The sequence below is a fragment of the Erinaceus europaeus genome, chromosome 7 (genome assembly GCF_950295315.1).
Source record: "Erinaceus europaeus chromosome 7, mEriEur2.1, whole genome shotgun sequence".
Classification (NCBI taxonomy): Eukaryota; Metazoa; Chordata; class Mammalia; order Eulipotyphla; family Erinaceidae; genus Erinaceus; species Erinaceus europaeus.
This window is the reverse complement of record NC_080168.1, coordinates 96144736-96170209: the sequence shown is the minus strand read 5'-3', so window position 1 is coordinate 96170209 and position 25474 is coordinate 96144736. Positions and strand designations below refer to the sequence as shown.

Genomic DNA, 25474 nt, shown 5'->3' with positions numbered 1-25474 from the left:
CTTAGTACTTCTTCTCTATAAGTGATGAGTCCCTTCTGTGTCCTAAACTCTGATTAAATATTGGCATCCCAAAGATCAATGAGATATGATGTCTACTCTTCATGAACTCTTGATCTGATAAAGGTATTAGACAAGGAAATCAAACATTTCCATGCACATGGTAAGTGACAAATTTCTATGTATTTGTCAAGCATTTTGGCAGCAAGAAGGTCACAGAGAGGGAGTGAAGACTAGAACAGGAGTGAGAGACAGTAACAGCAATAAGTAGAGGTGGGGGTCATAGACGATCTAGATAATGAAGATTGTAAAGAACATCATCTGGAATGACGGCCATGGGAGGAGCCAGCTGTGCAAAGAATCAACACAGGGCATTTCAGGGAGAAGTAGCAAGCCAAAAAGGCTCAACGGGAGTGAGCATGGATGTTTCAGTAACAGTAACATGAATAAGCCAAGAGGTGAAGTCAGTGAGGCAAGTCAAGCTGTTCATCTAGGTCCTTCCTAACCTCATGCTCTGGTTTACACTAGCTGTGATAGTGCTAGATTCAGGGCCAGTGGTGAATAGAAACAGTGAGATCATATAGGGACTTCTGCAGTATCCAGATGTCAATACATTGATGGGGGAAGGAGGAACAGAAAGAATTGGGGTGTGTCAGAGAGATAGACCTGACAGGACATGCTGACTGATGCACTTCATCCTGACATATAATGGGAAATAAGAAACTAAGGATAACCCTTGACTCTTGACTTTGAATTGAGCAGTTAGCAGTCTAAGTGAAAAAAAAAAAAAGCTTATGTTTTATAGCTTTTATTATGTACCCTTGATGGCTCTAGCTAGCTTGCATATATTACCTAGTTTCTCACAGCAATAGTATCAAATAGGTGCTGTTACCCCTGTTGCATGGATAATGGAGAAAGACTAGACAGTGGCACGGGTGGTGATGCAGTAGTAAAATTCAGACTGCGTGAGCCAGAGTGACACTCTTGTTCTCTCTCAAACATTCTTTCTTCCTCTAGAAATAATTTTTAAATATTTATTTTAAAAACCCGATAGGTTCAGTATCAAACCCTTTCAAAAATTAGATAGACAGACAGACAGACAGACTAGACAGTTTAAGCTCACTCAGTTTTTTTAAGTCAGAGTCTGCATTTGAACCCAGGCTCTACTGGTGCCAGACTCTATTCTTAACCATGATATCATTTGTCTTACATAACTGAGTTGTGAAGACAAACAGATGAGCTGATTTCTAAAGGATAAACAAAGTTTCTGTTTTGGCATATTGTGTTCCAGATACCTCACATAGAAGTGTCAATCACACAGCTAGAGGTGTGAGTATAGAATTCAAGAGGCTTATTAGCTTGCAGGCATGAGTAGGGTCATCAGCCATCTGAAGTGTTTAAATTCATTAGGCTGAATTAGATCTCTCTTACTATACAGTGCCTAGAGACTAGCAGAGGTTCAAGACCAAGTCGTTGGCTCCCAGTTCAAAGTATTTGGATAGAAAAGCACATGAGAGGCTGATAAATAGCATCCAAGTGAGATAGAAGGAACCTCGGTGAAGTGTGGATTTTCTCAGAAACTGAGTGATGAAAGTATTGTCTTAATTCTCAGCTGAATGTGTCTTTATGGTGGCAACATGATGACAATTTCAGACCATATCCTTCCAAATTTAAGGCTCACAGAAAAGAGGGAGAGAGACTCCCTTCCCAGGACTTATTTGCTAAGTCTGGGATTTACTCTAATTGGGTCTTCTTCAATCATGGTCCCACCTCCTGATTACCCACCAATGATCTTGACTAGTTGGGTAGGGCTCCATCTGAAATATATGGGTGAAAAACTGGGACTCCGCTATCCTCTCTATAGCTTGCACCTTGCATGAAATTATCCCATGGCATGTTCAGAATTGCATGGCTAAAAATTACCACAGGGACCTAATTTCTATGGAGAAACTGTTTCATTGCGAGTTCCCAAAAGAGTCACAAAACACCATTTTACTGTGCATCATCTACTGACACTCGGAGTTGTCCCCATCTAAGCCCAAATATGCCCTCTGAGTTTAAGCTTGATCTAAATGGGACAGGCAGTAAGGACTCAGTTACACATGATATGGGCAAATGGAAAATAGAAAGTCACCAGAGCATCATTTGAAACCAACTAATTTGAAAATAGTTCTGCTTATAGGAAATGTGCCCACATGGTTGACGAGTCATCCCATCCATTCCCTCCTGTGAGTTTCTCTCCTGTCACAGAAGGTGAGCTTAGCTACTAGCCCAGTTAGGATTTTTAGTATCCTTGGCAACTCGAGACCTTTGGTTCCTTCTTTTTAATCTCCCCTAACACTATCTATCCTCTTACTGACTCACTTATTCAACAAGAATGTATTGAGTACCTACTCAGATAAGGCACTTTTAGGTATTGGAAACACAAGTGTGAATAAATTATTTAAAAAAATCCTAAAATTTAAATCCTAGTTGGGAAAAACAAAAGTCAATGAGTAAAATAATACCAAAGCCATTTATGTAGCATGTTAGAAAGTGGTATATGATTGCTGGTGGGAATGTAAATTGGCACAGCCTCTGTGGAGAGCAGTCTGGAAAACTCTCAGAAGGCTAGACATGGACCTTCCATATGATCCAGTAATTCCTCTCCTGGGGTTATACCCCAAGGACTCCATAACACCCAACCAAAAAGAGGTGTGTACTCCTATGTTCATAGCAGCACAATTCATAATAGCTAAAACCTGGAAGCAACCCAGGTGCCCAACAACAGATGAGTGGCTGAGAAAGCTGTGGTATATATACACAATGGAATACTATGCAGCCATCAAGAACAATGAACCCACCTTCTCTGACCCATCTTGGACAGAGATAGAAGGAATTATGTTAAGTGAGCTAAGTCAGAAAGATAAAGATGAGTATGGGATGATCCCACTCATCAACAGAAGTTGAGAAATAAGATCTGAAAGGGAAACTAAAAGCAGGACCTGACCAAATTGTAAGTAGGGCAACAAAGTAAAAACCCTGTGGTGAGGGGTAGACATGCAGCTTCCTGGGCCAGTGAGGGATGGGAGTGGGTGGGAGGGATGGGTCACAGTCTTTTGGTGGTGGGAATGGTGTTTATGTACACTCCTAGTAAAATGTAGACATATAAATCACTAGTTAATTAATATGAGAGGGGGAAAATCAATTGTATGTCTCAAAGTTTTTCAAAACACAAACTGAATCTTTTCAATATATAGGCTGTGTATTTGATATGCAGACTCTCTCAAAAGCCTAGACCAAGTAGATCAGAAGCATCCAATAGCACAGCTATATACAAGATACTGGGTACTGTACAGCAAACCATAACAAAAGGACTTTTCAAAGTTAACCCAATTACCAAATAATGTGATGATAACATTAACTACCGATTGTCTTTTTGAACCCTAAGACAGCAGGAACCTCATATCTCCACTATAGAGCCCCTACTTCCCCCAGTCCTGGAACCCTTGGATAGGGCCCACTTTCCCGTATGCCTCTCCCAATCCATAGCAAATAATATTGCATCCGCCGATCACAACCCAACCAACGCAACGATTGCCACCTCAACATGCTTCACTTCAGACTGTGTCCAGAGACTTCACGTGTGGAATGACAACCCTTCAGCTTCATTACTCGGGTGAGACCTTTCCTTTCATAGTATACTCTAATTTCATCTCAGGTGGTTCACTTTCTAACAAAGTCCCAAAACCTAGATATACACCAGTTTCTGTGAGAGAGAGCATATGTTCACACGTATCCATAAACTACTGCAAAATATATACCTGAAAGCAGAAGTACACTAGAGTTTGCAGTGAGTACCCCCCTAACACTTCCTCCCCACTATTCCAAGCGTTGGGTCCATGATTGCTCAACAAATTGTTTGGCTTCGTATGTTAACTGTCTTTTCAGTCACCAGGTTCCAGATGCCATCAGGATGTTGGCCAGGCTTCCCTGGATTAAAGACCCCACCAATGTGTCCTGGAGCTCAGCTTTCCCAGAGACACACCCTACTAGGGAAAGAGAGAGGCTGACTGGGAGTATGGACCGACCAGTCAACGCCCATGTTCAGCGGGGAAGCAATTACAGAAGCCAGACCTTCTACCTTCTGCAACCCACAATGACCCTGGGTCCATGCTCCCAGAGGGATAGAGAATGGGAAAGCTATCAGGGGAGGGGGTGGGATATGGAGATTGGGTGGTGGGAATTGTGTGGAATTGTACCCCTCCTACCCTATGGTTTTGTTAATTAATCCTTTCTTAAATAAAAAAAAAGTGGTATATGCTCTGAGAAAAAAAACATGTGAAATGCCATAGTAGCTTTGCCATTTAACACTGGGTGGCCATCTTACTTTTTCTGAGTTAATTGTCTTTCTCTCCCTCTCTGTCTCCTCCTCCCTCTCAATTTCCCTCTGTTCTATCAGATAAAATAAATAAGTAAATCTGTAAAAAGTAATCTTCAGAAAATATAAAATAAAAAAGCTTGGAAATTGCTGTGAGGAAAAGCATGGCTCCAAGAACTCAAAAAATGTTAGGTATGAATGTGGAAAAGAATAAACTCTAGCTAAGAAAAGTACCCACAGCCAAGCCACTTGAGGATAGGCCTTTAGTCTGAAGAAGAGACAAGGTTGGAAGAGATGATGAAGCTGAGATAGAAGGAAAAATAGATGATTTTTTCTGCAGATATTTAATGTGTGGCTGTGTCAGCTGATATCCATTCACTTGCATGGTGTGGAACTCTCAAACTGTTGTGTGTGTATGTGTGTGTGTGTGTGTGTGTGTGTTGATTTAACATTGGCTTATAGTATTATATTTTAAAAGTATATCTTCATACCCCTAGACATATATATGTATACATATATGCCTACATATCTACTATATATGCATATACATCTATGTATATATATAAGACTCAGCACATCTGCTTTCAATGTCCCAGTACCAAATAGTACCTTATGCAGCACTTCAGACTTTTGTGCTTTTGTGAAGTCTCCAGTTCTATCCCTGGCCCTACATATGCCAGAATGATGTTGTGACTCTCTTTCTTGCTCTCTTACTAATAAACGATATGTCCCAAGATCATCACACAAAAGACATCACTCTCTTTGTTCCTCCTTGTCCCCACCACTGCAGTAACCCCAGTGATTTCACAGAGTTTGAGGGTCTGGCTTTTCCTTAAGGCCTGAAGTTTAATCACCACCACCACCATAAGCCAGAGCTGAACAGTGATTTGGATTAAAATAAAACAAACATTAACATTAAGAATTATTGTCATCAAAATGAATATACTACCCAGAGCCATATACAAAATTAATACAATCTCCATCAAACCCTACACAATTTTTTAGGAGAGTAGAATAAAAGCTACAATTGTTTATCTGGAACCAGAAAATACCTAGAATTGCCAAAACAATCTTGAGAAGAAAGAATAGAACTAGAGGCATCACACTCCCACATCTCAAATTGTCTTATAGAGCCATTATAATCAAAATTGCTTGGTACTGGAACATGAATAGACACACTGGCCAGTGGAATAGAATTGAGAGCCCAGGGGCCAGGTAGTGTGGTACACTTAGTTAAGCGCACACATTAGAATGAGAGTCCAGAAATAGGCTCCCACACCTATGAACATGTAATCTTTGATAAAGGTGTCCAGACTATTAAATGAGGAAAAGAGAGTTTCTCCAACACATGGTGTTGGAAAAATTGGGTTGAAACATGCAGAATGAAACTGAACCACTAGATTTCACCAAACACAAAAAAGTAAATTACAAATAGAATAGATCATGGACTTGGATGTTAGATCAGAAGCTTAGTGGAGGGGATGGGATACGAAACTCTGGTGGTAGGAATTGTTTGGAATTGTACCCCTCTTATCCCACAATCTTGTTGATCAATATTAAATCACTAATTTAAAAAAAGGTTGAAAAAAAAAAGAATCAGAGAGGTTTGTACCCATGTGTCAACAACTGAAATGTAATCTATTAATTCCTCAATAAAGTAAGCAAATAGGGAGTTGGGTGGTAGCACAGCAGGTTAAGCGCAGGTGGCACAAAGCACAAGGACTGACATAAGGATCCAATTTAGAGCCCCCAGCTCTCCATCTGCAGGGGGGTCACTTCACAGGCAGTGAAGCAGGTCTGCAGATGTCTATCTTTCTCTATCTCTCTCTGTCTTCTCCTCCTCTCTCCATTTCTCTCTGTCCTATCCAACAATTATGACATCAGTAACAACAATAATAATAGCTACAACAATAAAAACAACAAGGGCAACAAAAAAGAGAATAAATATATAAATAAATATTTTTTTAAATAAAGCAAACAAAGAAAAAGGGTCATTTTTCAAGTTCCTTAATTATTTATATTGAATAGTGCAATCATCCAGTAGTTATCATTCACTCACATCCTTCTTTTGCTTACTGCACACTTGGCCACCCTAACAAAGGCTACATTCTCCATCCTGGCTACAAAATGTGCCTTCATAACTAAGTGCTGGCACTGGTCTGTGGACTCACAGGGTAAATGTAATTTCCATCTGAACTCTTTGAAAGGAGCAGGCAGGATTTCCTTTTCTCCCACATACCATCTACCTAACCCACTTATCCTTGAAAGATGGGTCAAACTCCAAGTCTGGAAACTAGGAAAAATATGAGGATCGACTGCAGACAAATGAAACAAATTTTCTAGTAGATAAGATGACTTAGTGACAGGGGATTCTTCCAGGAGATAGTTGTTTAGTCTTCCTTAGTTGTTGGTGGTCAAGTATATGCCACATGGGGGCACTGTGATAAAGAAGATTCTGGCTGAAAAGAGAGTTAACATACAAAGCCAAACAATTTGTTGAGCAATCATGGACCCAACGCTTGGAATAGTGGAGAGGAAGTGTTAGGGAGGTACTCACTGCAAACTCTAGTGTACTTCTGCTTTCAGGTATATATTTTGCAGTAGTTTATGGATACGTGTGAACATATGCTCTCTCTCACAGAAACTGGTGTATATCTAGGTTTTGGGACTTTGTTAGAAAGTGAACCACCTGAGATGAAATTAGAGTATACTATGAAAGGAAAGGTCTCACCCGAGTAATGAAGCTGAAGGGTTGTCATTCCACACGTGAAGTCTCTGGACACAGTCTGAAGTGAAGCATGTTGAGGTGGCAATCGTTGCGTTGGTTGGGTTGTGATCGGCGGATGCAATATTATTTGCTATGGATTGGGAGAGGCATACGGGAAAGTGGGCCCTATCCAAGGGTTCCAGGACTGGGGGAAGTAGAGGCTCTATAGTGGAGATGTGACGTTCCTGCTGTGTTAGGGTTCAAAAAGACAATCGATAGTTAATGTTATCATCACATTATTTGGTAATTGGGTTAACTTTGAAAAGTCCTTTTGTTATGGTTTGCTGTACAGTACCCAGTATCTTGTATATAGCTGTGCTATTGGATGCTTCTGATCTACTTGGTCTAGGCTTTTGAGAGAGTCCACATATCAAATACACAGCCTATATATTGAAAAGATTCAGTTTGTGTTTTGAAAAACTTTGAGACATACAATTGATTTTCCCCCTCTCATATTAATTAACTAGTGATTTATATGTCTACATTTTACTAGGAGTGTACATAAACACCATTCCCACCACCAAAAGACTGTGACCCATCCCTCCCACCCACTCCCACCCCCCACTGTCCCAGGAAGCTGCATGTCTACCCCTCACCACAGGGTTTTTACTTTGTTGCCCTACTTACAATTTGGTCAGGTCCTGCTTTTAGTTTCCCTTTCAGGTCTTCTTAGTCAACTTCTGTTGATGAGTGGGATCATCCCATACTCATCTTTATCTTTCTGACTTAGCTCACTTAACATAATTCCTTCTAGCTCTGTCCAAGTTTGGCTTCATATGTTAACTCTCTTTTCAGTCACCAGGTTCCAGATGCCATCAGGATGTTGGCCAGGCTTCCCTGGATTGAAGACCCCACCAATGTGTCCTGGAGCTCAGCTTCCCCAGAGACACACCCTACTAGGGAAAGAGAGAGGCAGACTGGGAGTATGGACCGACCAGTCAATGCCCATGTTCAGTGGGGAAGCAATTACAGAATCCAGACCTTATACCTTCTGCAACCCACAATGACCCTGGGTCCATGCTCCCAGAGGGATAGAGAATGGGAAAGCTATCGGGGGAGGGGGTGGGATATGGAGATTGGGTGGTGGGAATTGTGTGGAGTTGTACCCCTCCTACCCTATGGTTTTGTTAATTAATCCTTTCTTAAATAAAAAAATAAATAAATAAAAAGAAGATTTGGCATAAGATGCAAAGTTCAACAACTCAAATTTGATTCCTTTCAAATGACAAGGTTCTGTGCTCCCCTTGAAGACCAGATTTCTAAGCATTTCTTTGACCAAAGGGGATGCTAGAATTTTATCACAATGAATTTTTTTCCTAATGCAGATGAGTTGAGACTATAGAACCCTAGAGGCTTCCTAGATGCCCCCTCAGCCAAATTCCATTGGTCACTCAGTTCTCTCTCTCTATTTTTTTCTTTTCTTTTTATTGGGAGGTGAATGGTTTGTATACAGTACAATTGTTGATACATGAGTACAGCTTCTCATCTCACCAAGATAGTTGTCTGCAAAACACTCTCATCCTCATTTTAGATCCTTTTCCATGATCATATACCAGGACCTGAAAAAAACCCCTCCCCCAGCCCCTCTCCTTGTCCTTCCAGAGTTCTTTACTTTACAGACTTGGTGATACACCAAACCTGTCCAAGTTTTACTTTATGAATGAGATCGTCCCATATTCATCCTTCTCTTTCTATGATTCCTTCAAGTTCTATCCAAAATGAGATGAAGGAGGTGGTTTCATCATTACTAATAGCTGAGTAGTATGTATATCAATCTTCTTAGCCACTCATCTGTTGTTGGACACTTAGATAACTTCCAGGTTTGGGCTATAACAAATTGTGCTGCTATGAACATAGGTCACCAAGTTCTATCATCTCACATCCTATTATCTTCCAGATTCATTTTCTTCTTTCCCAGTCTCACTGCCATGGTTTTCTTTCAAAAATGTTTTCTGGTAGAAGACAAGATAAAGATAAAAAAAAAAATGTTTTCTGGAGTTGTGATATAATGTGATCGACATTCATTTAAAATACACTGTGTGACAGACAGGCAATGAGCCCATCCTGGGAGTGGAGGCTGAGAGGAGGGGGCCAAAGAAGCCTCGCTGGAAGTAATGACAACTGAATTGAGTCTGAAAGGGTAACTCATCTCATACTTTCCTTGCCTTGGACTCCCAGCCCACCAGACTTTGTGCTTGCATCACACCTTGTGAGCAATCACTTCCCCCTCTCACTCTCCCTAGGGTCTACATTGCTAGAAAGAACTTGTAAGTTTCATGTTTCGTTCCCACCTCAGTCATGACCCAGTGACTAGCAGATATTAAACATCCATTAAAAAAAAAAAAACAGTAATAAAATTGACTGGTTTTCATTTTAGTTTAACTAATCCACACTCACAGGAAAGGACTCCATTTTGAAAATGATTCACATACTCCTAGTGTTCAACTTAACTTAGCTTTCACTTTTTATCCCTACTATTGTGTGCACATCTGATGGATTCAGAAACTACCATGTAGGACTGTCCATCCCAATCCCTCCTCCCAACATACACACACACACACACACACACACACACACACACACACACACACACACGCACTCCTGAGAAGATGGACACACTGCCATCCGATCACCCTGTGTCGGGAGCCGCAGAAGTCTGATGATGGAATGACTGACTGTCTGGGTGTGTGTTTGTGCCTCTGTCTCTGGAAATAGTGACAGGACCTCTGAAACCAGTTTGAAACCTGTGTGCACACCATGGCTTGACTTTTTCTAAACTGGTGTCTGTGGGTAGGATCAAATGATCAGGTTCTAATTTCCAACTGTTTCTAACTTGGGCCAGAATGAGGCAGTGGAAAGTCATTATAATGCAGTGTTTCCCTATGTGTAAGACACATTCCGCCAGAGGTTTGACAGATGCTTCGATATGACATTCAAGTGAACTTTTTTGAGGAAAGACTGTATGCATTTAAATTCAGCAGCTTTTCCCCCAGTTATATGCTTATTTGCAACTTCCTTTTTTTATTTCAACTTAAAATAATTTCTTTGATTTAGTTCATTTTTCTTATATTTAATAAAACAAAAAGAGAAAATGAAAGGGGAAGGGGAAATAGAAAAGGGGGGAGGAAGAGGGAGAAAGAGAGAGAGAGAGAGAGACCTGCAGTACTACTTCACTGCTCATGAAGCTTGTTGTCTCCTGCAGTTGGAGGCTGGTGGCTTGAACCCAGGTCCTTGTGCATGGTGACATTTGCTCAACCAAGAATGCCACTCTCAAGTTCTGCAGTTGTGTCTTTATAGGAAAAGCAAAAAAAAAAAAAAAAGAAAGAAAGAAAAAAAAGGTGCTCTCAGAGGACTAAGGCTGGAACATCAGCAAGGTTTAAGTCAATCTGTAAAACTCTGGTGGCACAGAGTCTTTGAGTAAAAGACACTCTTGAGGCTGTCTAAACCAATTCACTGATTTATCATTTAAATTTTTATATTTTTTTAATTTTTAAAAATATTTATTTAAATTTTTATTTTTGTTTAATCATTTAAACTTTTTTAGGCTCCTACTGAATCTAATGACCTTGGAAGAGCTGTAGTGGACCAGAGAGAGACAAGCTTTATAGATACAACCAGTCAAGGAATTGTACTTCTGACAAAGTAATAACTAAACCATGGTGTTTGGTGTTTTGCTTTACTTAACACTTTCCAGGAATTTTTTAATCCAGGCAAGAAGAATATCCAGTTCACTGATGGCTTTGTAGACCCCCTTGTGTCCAATCTGCAGGTAAAGAAGAAATGTAAGAGGAGAAACCTTTCATTTTTTTTTAACTTTATTTATTTATTCCCTTTTGTTGCCTTTGTTGTTTATCATCGTTATTATTGTTGTTATTGCTGTCATTGTTGTTTGATAAGACAGAGAGAAATGGAGAGAGGAGGGGAAGACAGAGAGGGGAAAAGAAAGATAGACACTTGTAGACACTTGTAGACCTTCACCACAGGCGGTGAAGTAACTCCCCTGCAGGTGGGGAGCTGAGCCGGGGACTTGAACCAGGATTCTTGCATCAGTCCTTGCACTTTGTGCCATGTGCTCTTAACCCACTGTGCCACCACCTGGCTCCCACCTTTCATGTTTTTAAAGACAAAATATTTGAAAGCAAAGAGTTGCCATACTTACCCCATAAAACTTTCTTTTTATCCTAGTGATGGTTTTCGTCTGTTTAACTGATAAAGCACAGGAAATCTAATGATTAGAAGTAAAGAAAGATAACACTGTTTAAGAAATGCTAAAAATGTCCATAACCACCCAATAAACACTATTGAATAGGCATTATGTGCTGGATTTGATTATGCGCAAATAAAATATGGTCTCTATCCTCAGAAACTTACAGTAGCCTGTAAGAGGGGATGACAAATAAGAAAACAAATATAAGACAAAAATATGATAGCATGGAACCTGCTCTGGGAAGTAGCTCAGTGAGATGTAGGGACATTGTGAGGATATGGTTAATCATGGTGTGGGACCTCCCATTGAAAAGTGGGAGCCTGGTTGGCACGACCTGTCCTATTAGTCTCTCTCTACCTGAGATTGATCATGGAGGGAAAACGACCACCAGGAAATATCTTCTCTGTTAGTCTCCCTACCTCACAAAAGACTCTGCATACAGCCCATTTCCTTGTTCCCAAACCAGTTGGTTCATTTACTCAGGTTAATAGAAGTCCATCTTCTTTGATCACATATGGCCCATACATCATTGTTCTGCTCCGTCAAACAGTAACTAGGAGCATTCTCCTTACTCCTCTACCCCCTCCAGTCATTTTAATCTTACATGATCTATCTTCTCTCTTAAGGCTCCTCTCGGGGTGGGGGTATAGCATAATTATTATGCAAAGAGACTTTCATGCCTGAGGCTCTCAAGTCCTAGGTTCAATCCCCCACACCCCCATAAGCCAGAGCTGAGCAGTGCTCTGGTTAAAAAAAATAAATAAATGTCTGCTGGTTATTGATAACCCTACTTCCCCCATTCCTTTGATCAACTAAACCCCTTGAACATTTACTAGGAATGCTCTGAACTTTTCCCAACCCTCTACTTCTCTTTGTCCCTCTTCTCCCAAACCATATATGGAATGGATAACTTACTTCCTCCTACAACCCCTTGTAAACCTTATTTTGCTGTTCAATAAATGGATTGTCCATTAGACAAGTCCCTGGGTCATCTCTTGTCGCAACACTAGCACCGGACACTGAGAGAGTCCTGTGCAGCTCCACCCCTGCTACCCCGGAACATCCTATAGGCCCCCACATCTGGAGCACTACAGAGTGGGTATGCCGGAGGTCTGTGCCTGGGAAGAGGTCTCTCCATGAGAAGTCCGGCAGTGAGAGAGAGGAAAACTTACCTGGATGTCACCTTTGGCTTCATTTCTATCAGAAAATACCCTGTCCTCTCTCTCTCTCTCTCTTTCTCTCTCTCTCTCCACCCCCCCCATCTCTCTGGTCCAATCTCTTATTTAATAGTCACCAGAGAGAGGGAGTAAACTCAACACCTTGAGAACGACTCATATCAGTAAATAGTCTCCAGGCCCAATTTTTTTATTCTCTATTTGTTAGGGCAGAGAGAGAAAAAAAGGAAAGGAGAGAATGCAAGACAGAAAAGGGTGATACCACAACACTAGTCCACAATCCATGGAGTTTCCCCCTACCATCCATGGTGCTCCCATGTGGGGCAGGACCTCACTCATGATGAGGTCTGAACTCTACTGGGCAAGCTATTTTCCCCCTCCCTCTTTCTTCCTCTGTCTTTGTCAATAAACAGACAAACAAATAACAAGATCTGTCTTAATGCTATGATTATAATGCACTAAATAATAGCACTTTACAGAAATGACCACTTTCATTTTGTAGTTATTGTTATCTTGTCATTGGTGGGGCTTAACCACTCTGGACTAATTATTTTCAGATAATGACAGAGATAGAGAGATTGGGGTGGGGGGAGAGAAAGGGAAATGACAACACTGTTGCTGAGGAGTTATTCTGATGCAGTCTCCGCCCCTAGGTTTTTCTATGCCCCGCAAAATCCTAGAGTGCCCCCTTCAACCAATCCTGGCCCTACACGTCACCCCTGGTTGTCGCCCAATAAAAAGCCCCCTCACCCCCCCCCTCTCTCTGGGCTCTCAGCTCTCTCTCTCTGAGATTTGTGTACCCCTTTGCCCTGGACGTCCACTCTCTTCTCCGCGGTGCAGCCTGACACCAGACCACCACAACAACACAACACCAAGGCTTCCCCAATGTGGTGGGACCAGGCTTGAACCTGAGAAGCACATGGCAAAGAAAGGTGGAAAGAATAACTTACTTTTGATCCACTATTCAGGGGAGCTGTCTTAAAGAACAACATTTAAAGTAAAGTCTGGGGAGTCGGGCGGTAGCACAAAGCACAAGGACTGGCATAAGGATCCCAGTTCAGACCCCCAACTCCCCACCTGCAGTAGAGTCGCTTCACAAGTGGTGAAGCAGGTCTGCAGGTGTCTATCTTTCTCTCCCCCTCTCTGTCTTCCCCTCCTCTCTCCATTTCTCTCTGTCCTATCCAACAACGAACAACATCAGTAATAACTACAACAATAAAAAACAAGGTCAACAAAAGGGAATAAATAAATAAATATTAAAAAAATAAAGTCTGAAAAGTGAGGACCCTGATGTATGAACTAAAAGAGAGAGCTGGGGAGGGTGCAGGGGAAACAATCCTCAAGCAAAGGGAAAGCTGACCAAAGGACCTGAAACAGGACAGCTTAGTGCTTCACGGAAGCTGAGGGAAGGAAAGTGTGGCTGCAACAATTAGAAAGAAGATGCAAGAAGGGTGGGAGATGTGGGGATGGCAAGGAAAAGGTTACTCTCAGCAAAAATGCTACATACATTGCACATTATGATATTCAGGGACAGGTTGTCATGAGAAAACACCGGGAACGTAATATCCTTTTCTAAATTTGAAGGAGCAAGTTGACGCCCTGTATTGATAGATTATGGAAAACCACCTGCAGGAAGTGAGTTTACAAATCCTTTCTGAACATAGTAATAATCACTGAGGAGTAAACTAGGAAGGAATCAACATCCTCCTCAATTTTTACAAGTTAGAGAAAAGAGAAAGTTTTGGAAATACCCATTATATATGTTTAGTTTTGTTTTGAGGATTGTTTGTTTGAATAGAGAGAGAAATTGAGAGGGGTGATAAAGAAGGAGGAGTCATTCACAAGAGCACCCACTCCCCATCTGCAGGTTCACCACTTTATGAGTGGTGAACCAGATCTGCAAGGTGTCTATTTTTCTTTCTCCTTCTCTATCTCATTCTCCCCTTTCAATTTCTCTCTTTCTTATCAAATAAAATATAAAGGAGGGGGAGAGGAAAAATAGACACTGGGAGTGGTGAATTTGTCATGAGCATTTGTCACTGAGCCCCAGCAATAACTTTAGTGGCAATAGAAAATGAGAGAGACAGACAGACAGACAGACAGAGAGAAATGCAGTATTCGCTTCACCACTCATGAAGCCTCCCCCCTGCTGGTGGAGACCAGGGGATTGGACCAGGACCTTGAGCCTGGGTCCTTGCACATGGTAACATGTGCGCTCTACCCGATGTGCCACCACCCAGTCCCTTACTCGTCTGGTTTTTATTCACAAAGCCTTAGTACCAGGCTAGACCAAGGAGATAGTATAGACTAATGCTTCTCGATTCTCCATAAGGCACAGGCAGTTAAGTCACTTGCCAAGGACTCACAGAAGGTCCTTCCAATCAGGAAGTGTTACCAATCAAGATTACAATCATAGCTCATGAGATGGAAACAGCTAAATGACAAAGAACACTGTATTAAAAAAGAGAAAGAAAGAAAGAAGGTAGGAAGGAAGGAAGGAAGGAGAGAGAGAGGGAAAAGAGGAAGGAAGGGAAGAAAGGAGGGAAGGAAGGAGGGAAGGAAGGAAGGAAAGAAGGAGAGGAAGGAAGAGAGGAAGGGAGGAAGGAGCCAGTATCAGCCAACAGGTAGATTGCTTTAGGTCCGAATACAAAGAGAAGAGTAGAATTAGGGCAGCACAAAGGCATTCAGTTTCCTTATCAAGAAAGACTAATTGAGATGATTTGACAGCTCCTGAGTGCTGCTGCAGGGACTTGTGAAGGTGGTGATGATGTCATGACAGTGCCAAAGGAGAGCTTATCTTTCAAGTCAGACCTACACAGCAAGGAAGAGAATCTTCTCTAGGCAGGCCTTTCATGATAAGACACAGAAGAACTCTGGTCTCCTGGAGCTGTGGACACAGACTGTTCAGGTTAAGGAGGAGTTTGTGGGATTCAACTGGTTAAGTTTGGACCTCTTTGGGATGAGTCCTGAATTAAAAAAAAAAAAAAGACAATCTAACTCAGACTGGATCCTATGAAGCTAAAACACATGACAGATCCAGGACAATGATGGCTAATAGCAGAGAATATGGTCAAAAAGAATTAATTCATTCATTTGTTACACTAATGTTCATGAAGAAATTACAATATACCATATTAATTCAGTGACTAACAAAATCATCTAATGTAGTAAATGCAGAAAATCTCTCCTACAATAATCTTAGATCTTCATACAACATTTCTCCATGTTCCAGCAATAAAAAAACTAGAGAACTAGAGTTTCTAAATATTTTAAATGCAAACAGATAATAGGTCAGGATAACTTCACTGTAGTTTTTTTTTTTTTTTGAAGTTCTCAGTGTAATCATCATTCATCCAAATTAGTTCATACTATTTCATGTATGAAAATTTCTTACTTGGTGATAGAAGGGTGCTTTATTATTCTAAGAGGGTATATATATATATATATATATATATATATATATCATTAACTAATGAAGGATTTTTCAGCAAGAGACTCTATACTATAATTAGAAAATAAATTTACCAAGATTAAAATTAATTACTCATAGATGATATATTTTCTTAACTTGTTGGATGAAATAGAGAGAAATTGAGAGAGAAAAGGAGAAATAGAAGAGGAAAGAGAAAGAGAGACATCAGCAGCAGTACTTAGCTGCTTTTGAAACTTCCACCCTACAGGTGGGGGTCAGGGACTTGAACTCAGCTCTTTGCACATTGTGACAGGTATGCATAATGAGGTGTGGAAGAACCTGTCGTCAATGGATCTCTTCAGCTTGAAAGCATTACTATAAATTACATACTCTTTATGTTACCTTAGTGTATGTTAATACTAACATTATGCACCAAAATGTATTTGTTTAAAAGAAGCAGGTCTTTAAAAATTGTTGAGAAGATAGAACTGAAAGAAAGTTAGTGTTCTATTAAGGAAAGCAGTAAAGGAAGACACTAAGAATTTTGCAAAACCGCTGGGTACTCTTAACACATTATTTAATTCTTCCAATAGCAGCAAGATGAGATTATTGACATTGTTAAAGATAGTTTTGGACTTTGCAATTAATGAATGAATAAAGTAAGATTGATCTTACTTCCTGGATTTGTTAGTGCAATTGCAGGAGAGAAATTGAAATTACAAGGATGAATAGTTGGCAGTGCTTCACAAGTTGATAAGCTAGTTGCAATTAAGGATAGAAATTAATGACCAAAAACACTACAGGAAATGAAGACACAAATATTCTACTAGCTAAGACTTATCAGACATTAAAATTCATTATATATGATCAATATAAAGATTGTATTGCTCTAATTGCCAATTAGTAGTCAGGCTCTCAAAATGCTAATTAAAGTCGGTGATGAAATCTTGAAAACTAATGGATTTTTTCTCCCAGTTTTAACTTTGATCACTAGCAATTAGACAAATTGTATTATGAATTCAACTATGTAAATGTTTAACTTCCCTTTAAAATCTGAGCATATCTGAGTCCTATAGTTCTCCAACTACTATGGAGATAGCAAAGATAATAAAAACTAAATTTCTACACTACCCATCACTTACTTAAGCAGTTAAGTAACTATCCTACCGAAACTACCCAAATCAAACTGACTGAAAACTATTTTTATTGTGTGATGAAAATTCTCAGAATGTTGCCTGATGATTATTATGATGTTATGTCTAAAGAGTAACCAAGAATGTCTTACTGGATTGAAAAATAAAGGCAAGTACCTCATCGTTAGAAAGTCTCAAAAATGAAAAATAGTTTTAAGCCCTAGTCAATACCCAGAAACTAAGAGAAAGTAACAATAAAACTAATAGTTCACTGATCACCTTAAAATGTTAGAAAGCCAATTCCATACATTTAAAGTTAATAAATAAAGGGGGATAAAATTCATCATAGTATCTAGGAAGGTGAGATAGCTTACCTGAAAATCTGCCTTTGCCATGTGTGTCACTCTGGTTCCAGCCCAGTCTTCACTGCACTGGGAGCTGCAGAGAGTTTTGGTGTTGTGATCTCTCTCTCTCTCTCTCTCTCTCTCTCTCTCTGTGTGTGTGTGTTTGTATGTGTGTGTGTGTGTGTGTGTGTGTCTTTTTCTATCTGAAAAAGCAGGCCCAGGGCAGTGAAGCCTGGCAATAATAAAAAACAATTATAATTTCTTGTGTTCAATAACAAATTTTCAGGCATGCAAAGAAGTAGCAGAAAGCGATACCTTTCAGTGTCAACTTCAGATTCACTTTGTAGAGGAAGGCTTGAGCTACAGGATTGTTGTCAGTGGTCAGTTTGGTATTGTTGTCAAATGAATTGTACCATTATCAGTAATCAGAAATATTGAGCTACAGGATTGTTGTCAGTGGTTAGTTTGGTATTGTTGTCAAATGAATTGTACCATTATCAGTAATCAATAAAATTCCATGTAAATGACAGAGCAGGAGCGAGATCTTGGTCTTCTTTAGCCAATCATAGCATGTGATCCACCAGTCCAGTTACTATGATCCACTAGTGCTATTAATATGACACTCTTTACCTTTCTTCCTCTTGTGATAATCACTTGCGAAATAATTTTCCTCTCTTCAACTCGACAACCCACCTAAACATAGACATAGACACGCATACATACCCCCCCACACCAGATCTCCTGGAGGACAAGGTCTATGCTTTATTAATTTTCCACAACACTCTAATATGAAAGAGAACAGGTAAAACATGACTAGTGTAATTATTTTTCTCTATATGAACTGTTTATTTATTTTTTTTCCTCCAGGGTTATTGCTGGGCTCGGTGCCTGCACCATGAATCCACCGCTCCTGGAGGCCATTTTTTCCCCCTTTTGTTGCCCTTGTTGTTATAGCCTCGTTGTGGTTATTATTATTGCCATCGTTGATGTTGTTCGTTGTTGGATAGGACAGAGAGAAATGGAGAGAGGAGGGGAAGACAGAGAGGGGGAGAGAAAGATAGACACCTGCAGACCTGCTTCATCGCCTGTGAAGCAACTCCCCTGCAGGTGGGGAGCCGGGGGCTCGAACCGGGATCCTTACGCTGGTCCTTGCGCTTTGCGCCACATGTGCTCCACCCACTGCGCCACAGTCCGACCCCCTGAACTGTTTGTTTTTTACTCTACTTAGTGGCCATTATTCTAACTAGAAAACATCTAAATTAATGTCTACTTCATGCCTTATAGCTTTTCCCGGAAAAACAAGGGACAACTCATTTAAATTTCCACAATGAGTAGATGCTCAGTAAATGTATATTAAAGAAATTCCCACTTCTAGTGCCCCAGATACAAAAACTATGATTGGTCAAAAGATTATAAGCTTTCATATATTAAATCAGTGTCCTAGGAGCCTTAGGCTAATCCTATGACTTTGCTATACATAGTTTCACTTTGTAAATGTTATTGGTTTACCCAAGGACTGAAATATCATAGCTTGTGAGACAAAAGAAGCTAGCCAATTTGCCAGCTTGAGGTGAGACAAATGGAAGCACTAGCCCAGGAGAGCTAATAAGGTTGATTGCGTGGCATGTTCCTATTTGACCATAAGGGGGAGCCAGTCACATTGGTAAGAGGTTGTTTTTATCAACCTGTTTTAGCCTACTATGAAGCAAGTCCATGGAAGAATGTCTGCTGGCAATCTGAGATTCCTGGGATTTAGGGAAGGGAGAGGTGTTGTTGGGGTGGGGTGTTGGAACTTCAGAATTTTTCAAGGCCACCAGAGTTTCTCAACAGTTCTGTTTTTTTAAGTTATTTATCTAGAAGTATTACTTGGGTTTGGGTCATAACAATCCTCATGCATCCATTCTAAAATGATTCAAAGGAAAAAATAAAAAGAGTATTCAAAGGAAAAAATAAAAAGAGAGCCAGGCATCGGCACACCCTGTTGAGTGTACATGTTACAATTCATAAGGACCTGAGTTGTTTAAGCCCTCATTTTACACTGGTGTGGGGGTGGGGGGAGAAGCTTCACAAGCAATGAAGCAGTGCTACAAGTTGCCTCTTTCTCCCTCTCTTTCTTCCCCTCTCCTCTCAATTTCTCTTTCTCTCTCCTATCAAATAAAGAAAAAATGTTAAGTCTCAGTATAATGTATTGGGATGTGAGTTGCTGAGTACTTTCACAGGTGACCAAAAAAGGCATCCTCGTTCTTAAAAAATAAAAATCCACATCCAACTAGCCAGCATTTAAGCCTCAATGACCAGGATGCTCACTGACAGCCCAAAGACTGTGTCAATCAGCACCACCCACCTCCCACCTCGGGAGGCAGCGGGAAGCATACCTGAGGCCTCAACAAAAGATCCCACACTCTCCACAGAGACAAGTCAACTAATATTACACAGATCTTGGTGTGGTTGCTTCTTGTTTGATTTTTTTCTCTCTCCATTAGTTGGTATCACAGTGGATGTCTTTATAGAAGCACGATCACTTTTGCCTTCTTAATTAGTTCCCCATCACGTATAATGACAGTGACCAAGCTACAGCGTGAAATAATTGAGACACCAAAGACAGCACAGTGCCCCTTTTAAGTTTTGACAGGCACTATGCTTTAAGAGGGCATGGCTAAACCAGGAGAGATAAATCACAGTAGAGCAGAGTACATGCATGCATGAAGTCCCAGGTTTGATTCCCAGCAATGCCATAGGCCAGAACTGAGTAGTATTCTAATCTCTCTCTCTTTCTGTCTCTCTCATAATTTTTTTTTCTTTACTGGGGGATTAATAGTAAAATACAGTCATTGGTACCTGTGTAACATTTCTCAGCTTTCCACATGCTACCCTAACCCCCCCCCACCTAGGTCCTCCACTGCCATTATGTTCCAGGATGTAAACATTATGTTCCAGAGTTCTTTATTTTGGTGCAATACACCTCATCTAACTACAAAAGTTAGAAAAATGTTTTTAAAAGGAAATCTAAAAACCTCCAGCAACTGGGGAAGGAAGAAAGCAAAAATAACCGAGACTAGTGGTTGCCTCATAATTGGTGCTTAAGAAATATTTGTTAAGTAGATGAATTACTCAGAAATGATATAAAGAGAAAATGATTAAAAATAAGTATTCATTTGGGGAGGATCCCCTGTCATTTTAAATAGCCTCAAGATGTTTCACTGCTTAAGAAATAAAGAACAGTTCTATATCATGAATTATGCATGCTTACTTGATGCTGATTCCCTGGTGATGAACTCCATTTGGACAATAAACCAGCAATTAAAAGAGTCCCTCACATACCTCTCCCCCACCCCATGGTGTGAAGCCAGCCTCCTCATGCTATTTTTTTTTCTTACACACATTTCCAGAGTCAAACGTACTTTGTGTGTCTACTTACACAGCGGCTCCAGTTCTGCCTGAAACTGTGAAAATCTTCCACAAAGTGCATTTCCTTATAAACTCAGAGTTGACCAAAAACATCTTCCATGAAGAAGGAAAAAAGTTGCTCTTGGAATCTACAATTTTTCTACAAATAGGACAGAAATAAATGGCATAAGAATTTTTCTACAAATAGGATAGAAATAAATGATACAAGGTAGGAAAGGAATAGCTCTAGTCAAACACTATTGAAATATCTGCCTGATTATTACTTAATGACCATCTAGAAAAATGTTAAATCAAGGGGGTTGGGAGAGAAAGGACACCAAATAAGTAGAAACACAAAGAGGAAAAGACCCATTGGCTTACCATGAACGCCTTTTGTGTCTTCTTTTTCAACAGTCTTATGTTTTTAATGTGATCTTCCTACAACAAAACCAAGGAGAGTCCAGTGTTATCCAGAAGGACAGAGATGTGTAGATCCTTATTCTAAATGGAACCCAGTACTTACAGGGACAGTTGCTTTGAGCCAGGCTGCCTTGATATAGAGCAAGTCCACCGCTTGGGACAGTGTTCCCCTGGGGTAACAGCTTTTGGTGAAGATGGAAGATTGGAAGATTGCTTGTGCTTGGCGATGGCAAGAGACAGAGTGACAAACAGCAAGCCCAGCCTCAAAATGCACCTCACCAGCATTGCCCTCCACTCTGCCTGGGCTCTTGACACTCAGAGCAACCAGACAGTGACTGGCATTGGTTAGATGAGAGGATAACCTACTTAACCCCTCCAGGCTGCCTCTCCAATGAGATGCTGTGAAAGATAACTTATGGTTTATATAGGCTAAGGTCACCCTGGTCGGTTCTTTCTTTCTTCCTTCCTTTCTTTCTTTCTTTTTTAATTTTTTTAAGTCTGCTTTATAATCAAAAAACACTGACCACACCATCTGTGACGGGAAGCAAAAGTTCTCAAGTTAACTGGTAAGATCGGGCCCAATTCCAAAGAAAAATCCAAACTTCAGTTGTGTTTCTAGCAGATTTTATTATTTTTAAACACTGTGGTCTTGCCAGCAAGTGTCAGATCTTCAGGAGGCTGTGTGATTACTTTTTAATGACTCATTAAAAGAAAAATTCTTTTCCTAACCACTGTCCCCCTCCCCCCCCAAAAAAAAAGAAAAACTAACCAATGGGTAGAATGGGCAGATGTAGGAAATGGACTCATGACCTCATGTGTTTTATATTGACTCTTGGTCAGTTTGTTCATCTAACTCAGCCTTCGTCTCTCAGAAACCATTGTTCTAAAGCTGCATGAGGATTCAAGAGGAAAGCTTTCCCATTATTCTTGAGAAGTTCTCCAGCCCAGAAAAAAATAACTCCTATTAACCTACTTAAGACTCATCTAGGGAGTCGGGTGGTAGCGCAGCAGGTTAAGCACATGCAGCGCAAAGCGCAAGGACCGGTGTAAGGATCCTGGTTCGAGCCCCTGGCTCCCTGCCTGCAGGGGAGTCGCTTCAAAGGTGGTGAAGCAGGTCTGCAGGTGTCTCTCTTTCTCTCCTTCTATCTGTCTTCCCCTCCTCTCTCCATTTCTCTCTGTCCTATCCAGCAACGATGACATCAACAACAATAATAACTAAAACAACAAGGGCAACAAAAGAGAAAATAAATAAATAAACATTAAAAAAAAAAGACTCGTCTAGAACTGGGAGGTTCCACAATTTAGCTAGTTTTCTACTGTCTCCATCCAAGTTGGCTACCTGGACTTTTTATCTGAGTCTAGACTTCTAGTAGGATGTGAACTCTTGGGAAAAGACACCCCAGGAGGCAGGAAGGTGGTGCACCCTGTTAAGCACACATAGTATTAAGCACAAGAATCTACTCAAGGATCTGGGTTCAAGCCCTCGGCTCCCCACCTGCAGAGGGGACACTTCACAGGCAGTGAAGCAGGTCTGCAGGAGTCCCTCTGCTTCTTTTCCTCTCTATATCCCTCTCCCTTCTCAATTTCTCTCTGTCCTATCCAATAAAATGGGGAAAAACTGTCTGCCTGGAGCCATGATTCATAGTGCTGGCACCGAGCCCCAGTGATAACCCTGGGAGAGAGGGAGAGAGAAAGAGAGAGAGAGAGAGAGAGAGGAAGGACATCGCTGTCTTTTTTTACCTTCCGCTCCTTAGCATTTACTGTGGAGGCTAATCACAACATGCATATCCAACAGTAGCTGAATCCACATCATGATGTGTCCTCAATGGGGCTTCACCACTCTAGGTTGACGTTTTCTTTCTTTTTTTTTTAAAACAAAACACCTTTTTTAAATTTTATTTATTTATTTTCCCTTTTGTTGCCCTTGTTGTTTTATTGTTGTAGTTATTATTGTTGCTGTTATTGATGTTCTCATCGTTGGATAGGACAGAGAAATGGAGAGAGGAAGCGAAGACAGAGAGGGGGAGAGAAAGACAGACACCTGCAGACCTGCTCACCGCCTTTGAAGCAACTCCCCTGCAGGTGGGGAGCCTGGAGTTCGAACCAGAATCTTTATGCCAGTCCTTGTGCTTCATGCCACATGTGCTTAACCCGCTGTGCTACCGCCCAACTCCCGATGTTTTCAAATAGAAAAAGAGATCGAGAAAGAGAGATAGAAAAACACCACAGAGTGGAGTTTTACCCCTTTTATCCTATGGTTTTGTTAATGTCTCCTTTTTAAAATAAATTTAAAAAAAAAGAAAGACAGCACAGCACCAAAACTTCCTCCAATAGAAGCCAGACTCAAACCCAGATAATGTGTATGACAAAGTAGGCACACTAGCCTATCCAGGTGAGCTACCTTGCCAGCCTACAAATATGTTCTTTAATGAATTCCATTACCAAATTCTTATCAAGCGTTGGCTGACGTGTACAATGAACAGTGTTAGGTCCCCAGGGTCCTCAAAAACGGATGCTGCCTGATTCTCGTCCTTGATTCTATCCCAGTTCTTTCTGTGGTGATCAGTGTGGTTCAGTTGGGGCAGCACCTCCAAGACAGGAAGTAGAAGTAACCCTGAATGAGATACTGAGCAGAAGAGACAAGGCCCCAAAGCCTTGCTAGAATAGAGTCAGTGCAGTAATGAGCAAGTCAATTGTAGGAATCCAACTGTGAGAAACTCATTAAAACTAGGCAGAGTTAACATCAAGTGGCCAAACCTGGGAGGCATTTTTAAATCAAGGCAAGCAGGGCTGGCAAAGGAGAAAGTATGAAGTGAATGGCCCAAACACATGTCAGTATGTTTGCTGCTTCAAAAAGTGAATGAGAGGGAGCTGGGTAGTGGTACACCAGGTTGAGCACACATGTTACCATGCTTGAGGACCAAAGTTCGAGCCCCAGCTCCCCACCTGCAGGGAGGAAGCTTCACAAGTGGTGAAGCAGATACTACAGATGTTTCTCTCTCTCTCTCTCTCTCTCTCCACCTTCCTCTCAATTTCTCTCTGTCCTATTAAATAAACAAACAAACAAAAACGGGGTGGGGTAGGGGAATGGCTACCAGGAATAGTGGGTTTGTTGTGCAGATACCAAGCCCCAGTGATAACTGTGGGGGCAAAAAAAAAAAAGTGAGAGACTGGGGAAATAGTCCAACCTGTTAGATAGAACACCTATTTTCCTGCCTGAGGTTCCAGAGGTAGACACAGGTCCAGTCCTTGGTACTACCTTATGCCAGAGCTGAGCAGTGCTATGCTCTTGCTCTTTCTCCCTCTTCTACTTTCTCTTATAGTAAATGAATAAATCTTTAAAACTTTTTTTTTAATGTGTGGTAAAGGTGGGGAAGAGCACACTGGGTTGGGCTCTTGTCTGTCTTTTCATGCTTGCAGTCCAGGTTCTTTTTTTAAAAAAAAAATTTATTTATAAAAAGGAAACATTGACAAACCCACAGGATAAGAGGGGTACAACTTCACACAGTTCCCACCACCAGACCTCCGTATCTCATCCCCTCCCCTGATAGCTTTCCTATTCTTTAACCCTCTGGGAGTATGAACCCAAGGTCATTGTGGGATGCAGAAGATTGAAGGTCTGGCTTCTGTAATTGCTTCCCTGCTGAACATGGGCATTGACAGGTCGATCCATGCTCCCAGCCTGCCTCTCTCTTTCCCTAGTGGGGAAGGGCTCTGGGGAAGCGGAGCTCCAAGTCACATTGGTGGAGTTGTCTGTCCAGGGAAGTCTGGTCTCATCCTGCTAGCATCTGGAACCTGGTGGTTGACAAAAGAGTTAACATGCAAAGCCAAACAAATTGTGGAACAATCATGGGCCTAAAGGCTGGAATAGTGCAGATGAAGCGTTGGGGGGGGGGAGTCCTCCATTTTGTAGATAGCTAGTAGGCGTATTTTAGTTATATTTCAAAGGGCCTGTAGCTATACTAGTGGTGTTTGTTTGTTTGTTTGTTTGTTGTTTTTGTTTTTGCCTGAGCCTGAAATTTTATATGCAGGTGGATCCAAGTTATTGTCTGGGGAGATGATGTCATGGCTGGAAAAGGACCAGAAAGCTGGATCAGGGAAGAGAGTAGCTCCCTAATATGGGAAAGGGCTATAAATATTGTTGCAGTCCAGGTTCTAATCCTGGCTCACAGAAACGATGCTCTATAACACCAGAAAGAGCTGTAATGCTCAGGTACATATGTCCCTCTCTATATTTGTCCCTCTGTCTCTGTCTTTTTGTCTATCTGAATG

General features: G+C 41.0%; 1 protein-coding gene across 1 annotated transcript; it reads right to left on the bottom strand.

The window, feature by feature from the left end:
• Nucleotides 1-10800: 10800 nt before the first annotated feature.
• Nucleotides 10801-21487, bottom strand: IL26 (interleukin 26). Its single transcript, XM_007528417.1, is given in 6 exon segments — nucleotides 10801-10887; nucleotides 11284-11349; nucleotides 20814-20942; nucleotides 21164-21220; nucleotides 21306-21404; nucleotides 21407-21487. Coding segments are annotated over 6 exon segments (519 nt in total).
• Nucleotides 21488-25474: the final 3987 nt, after the last annotated feature.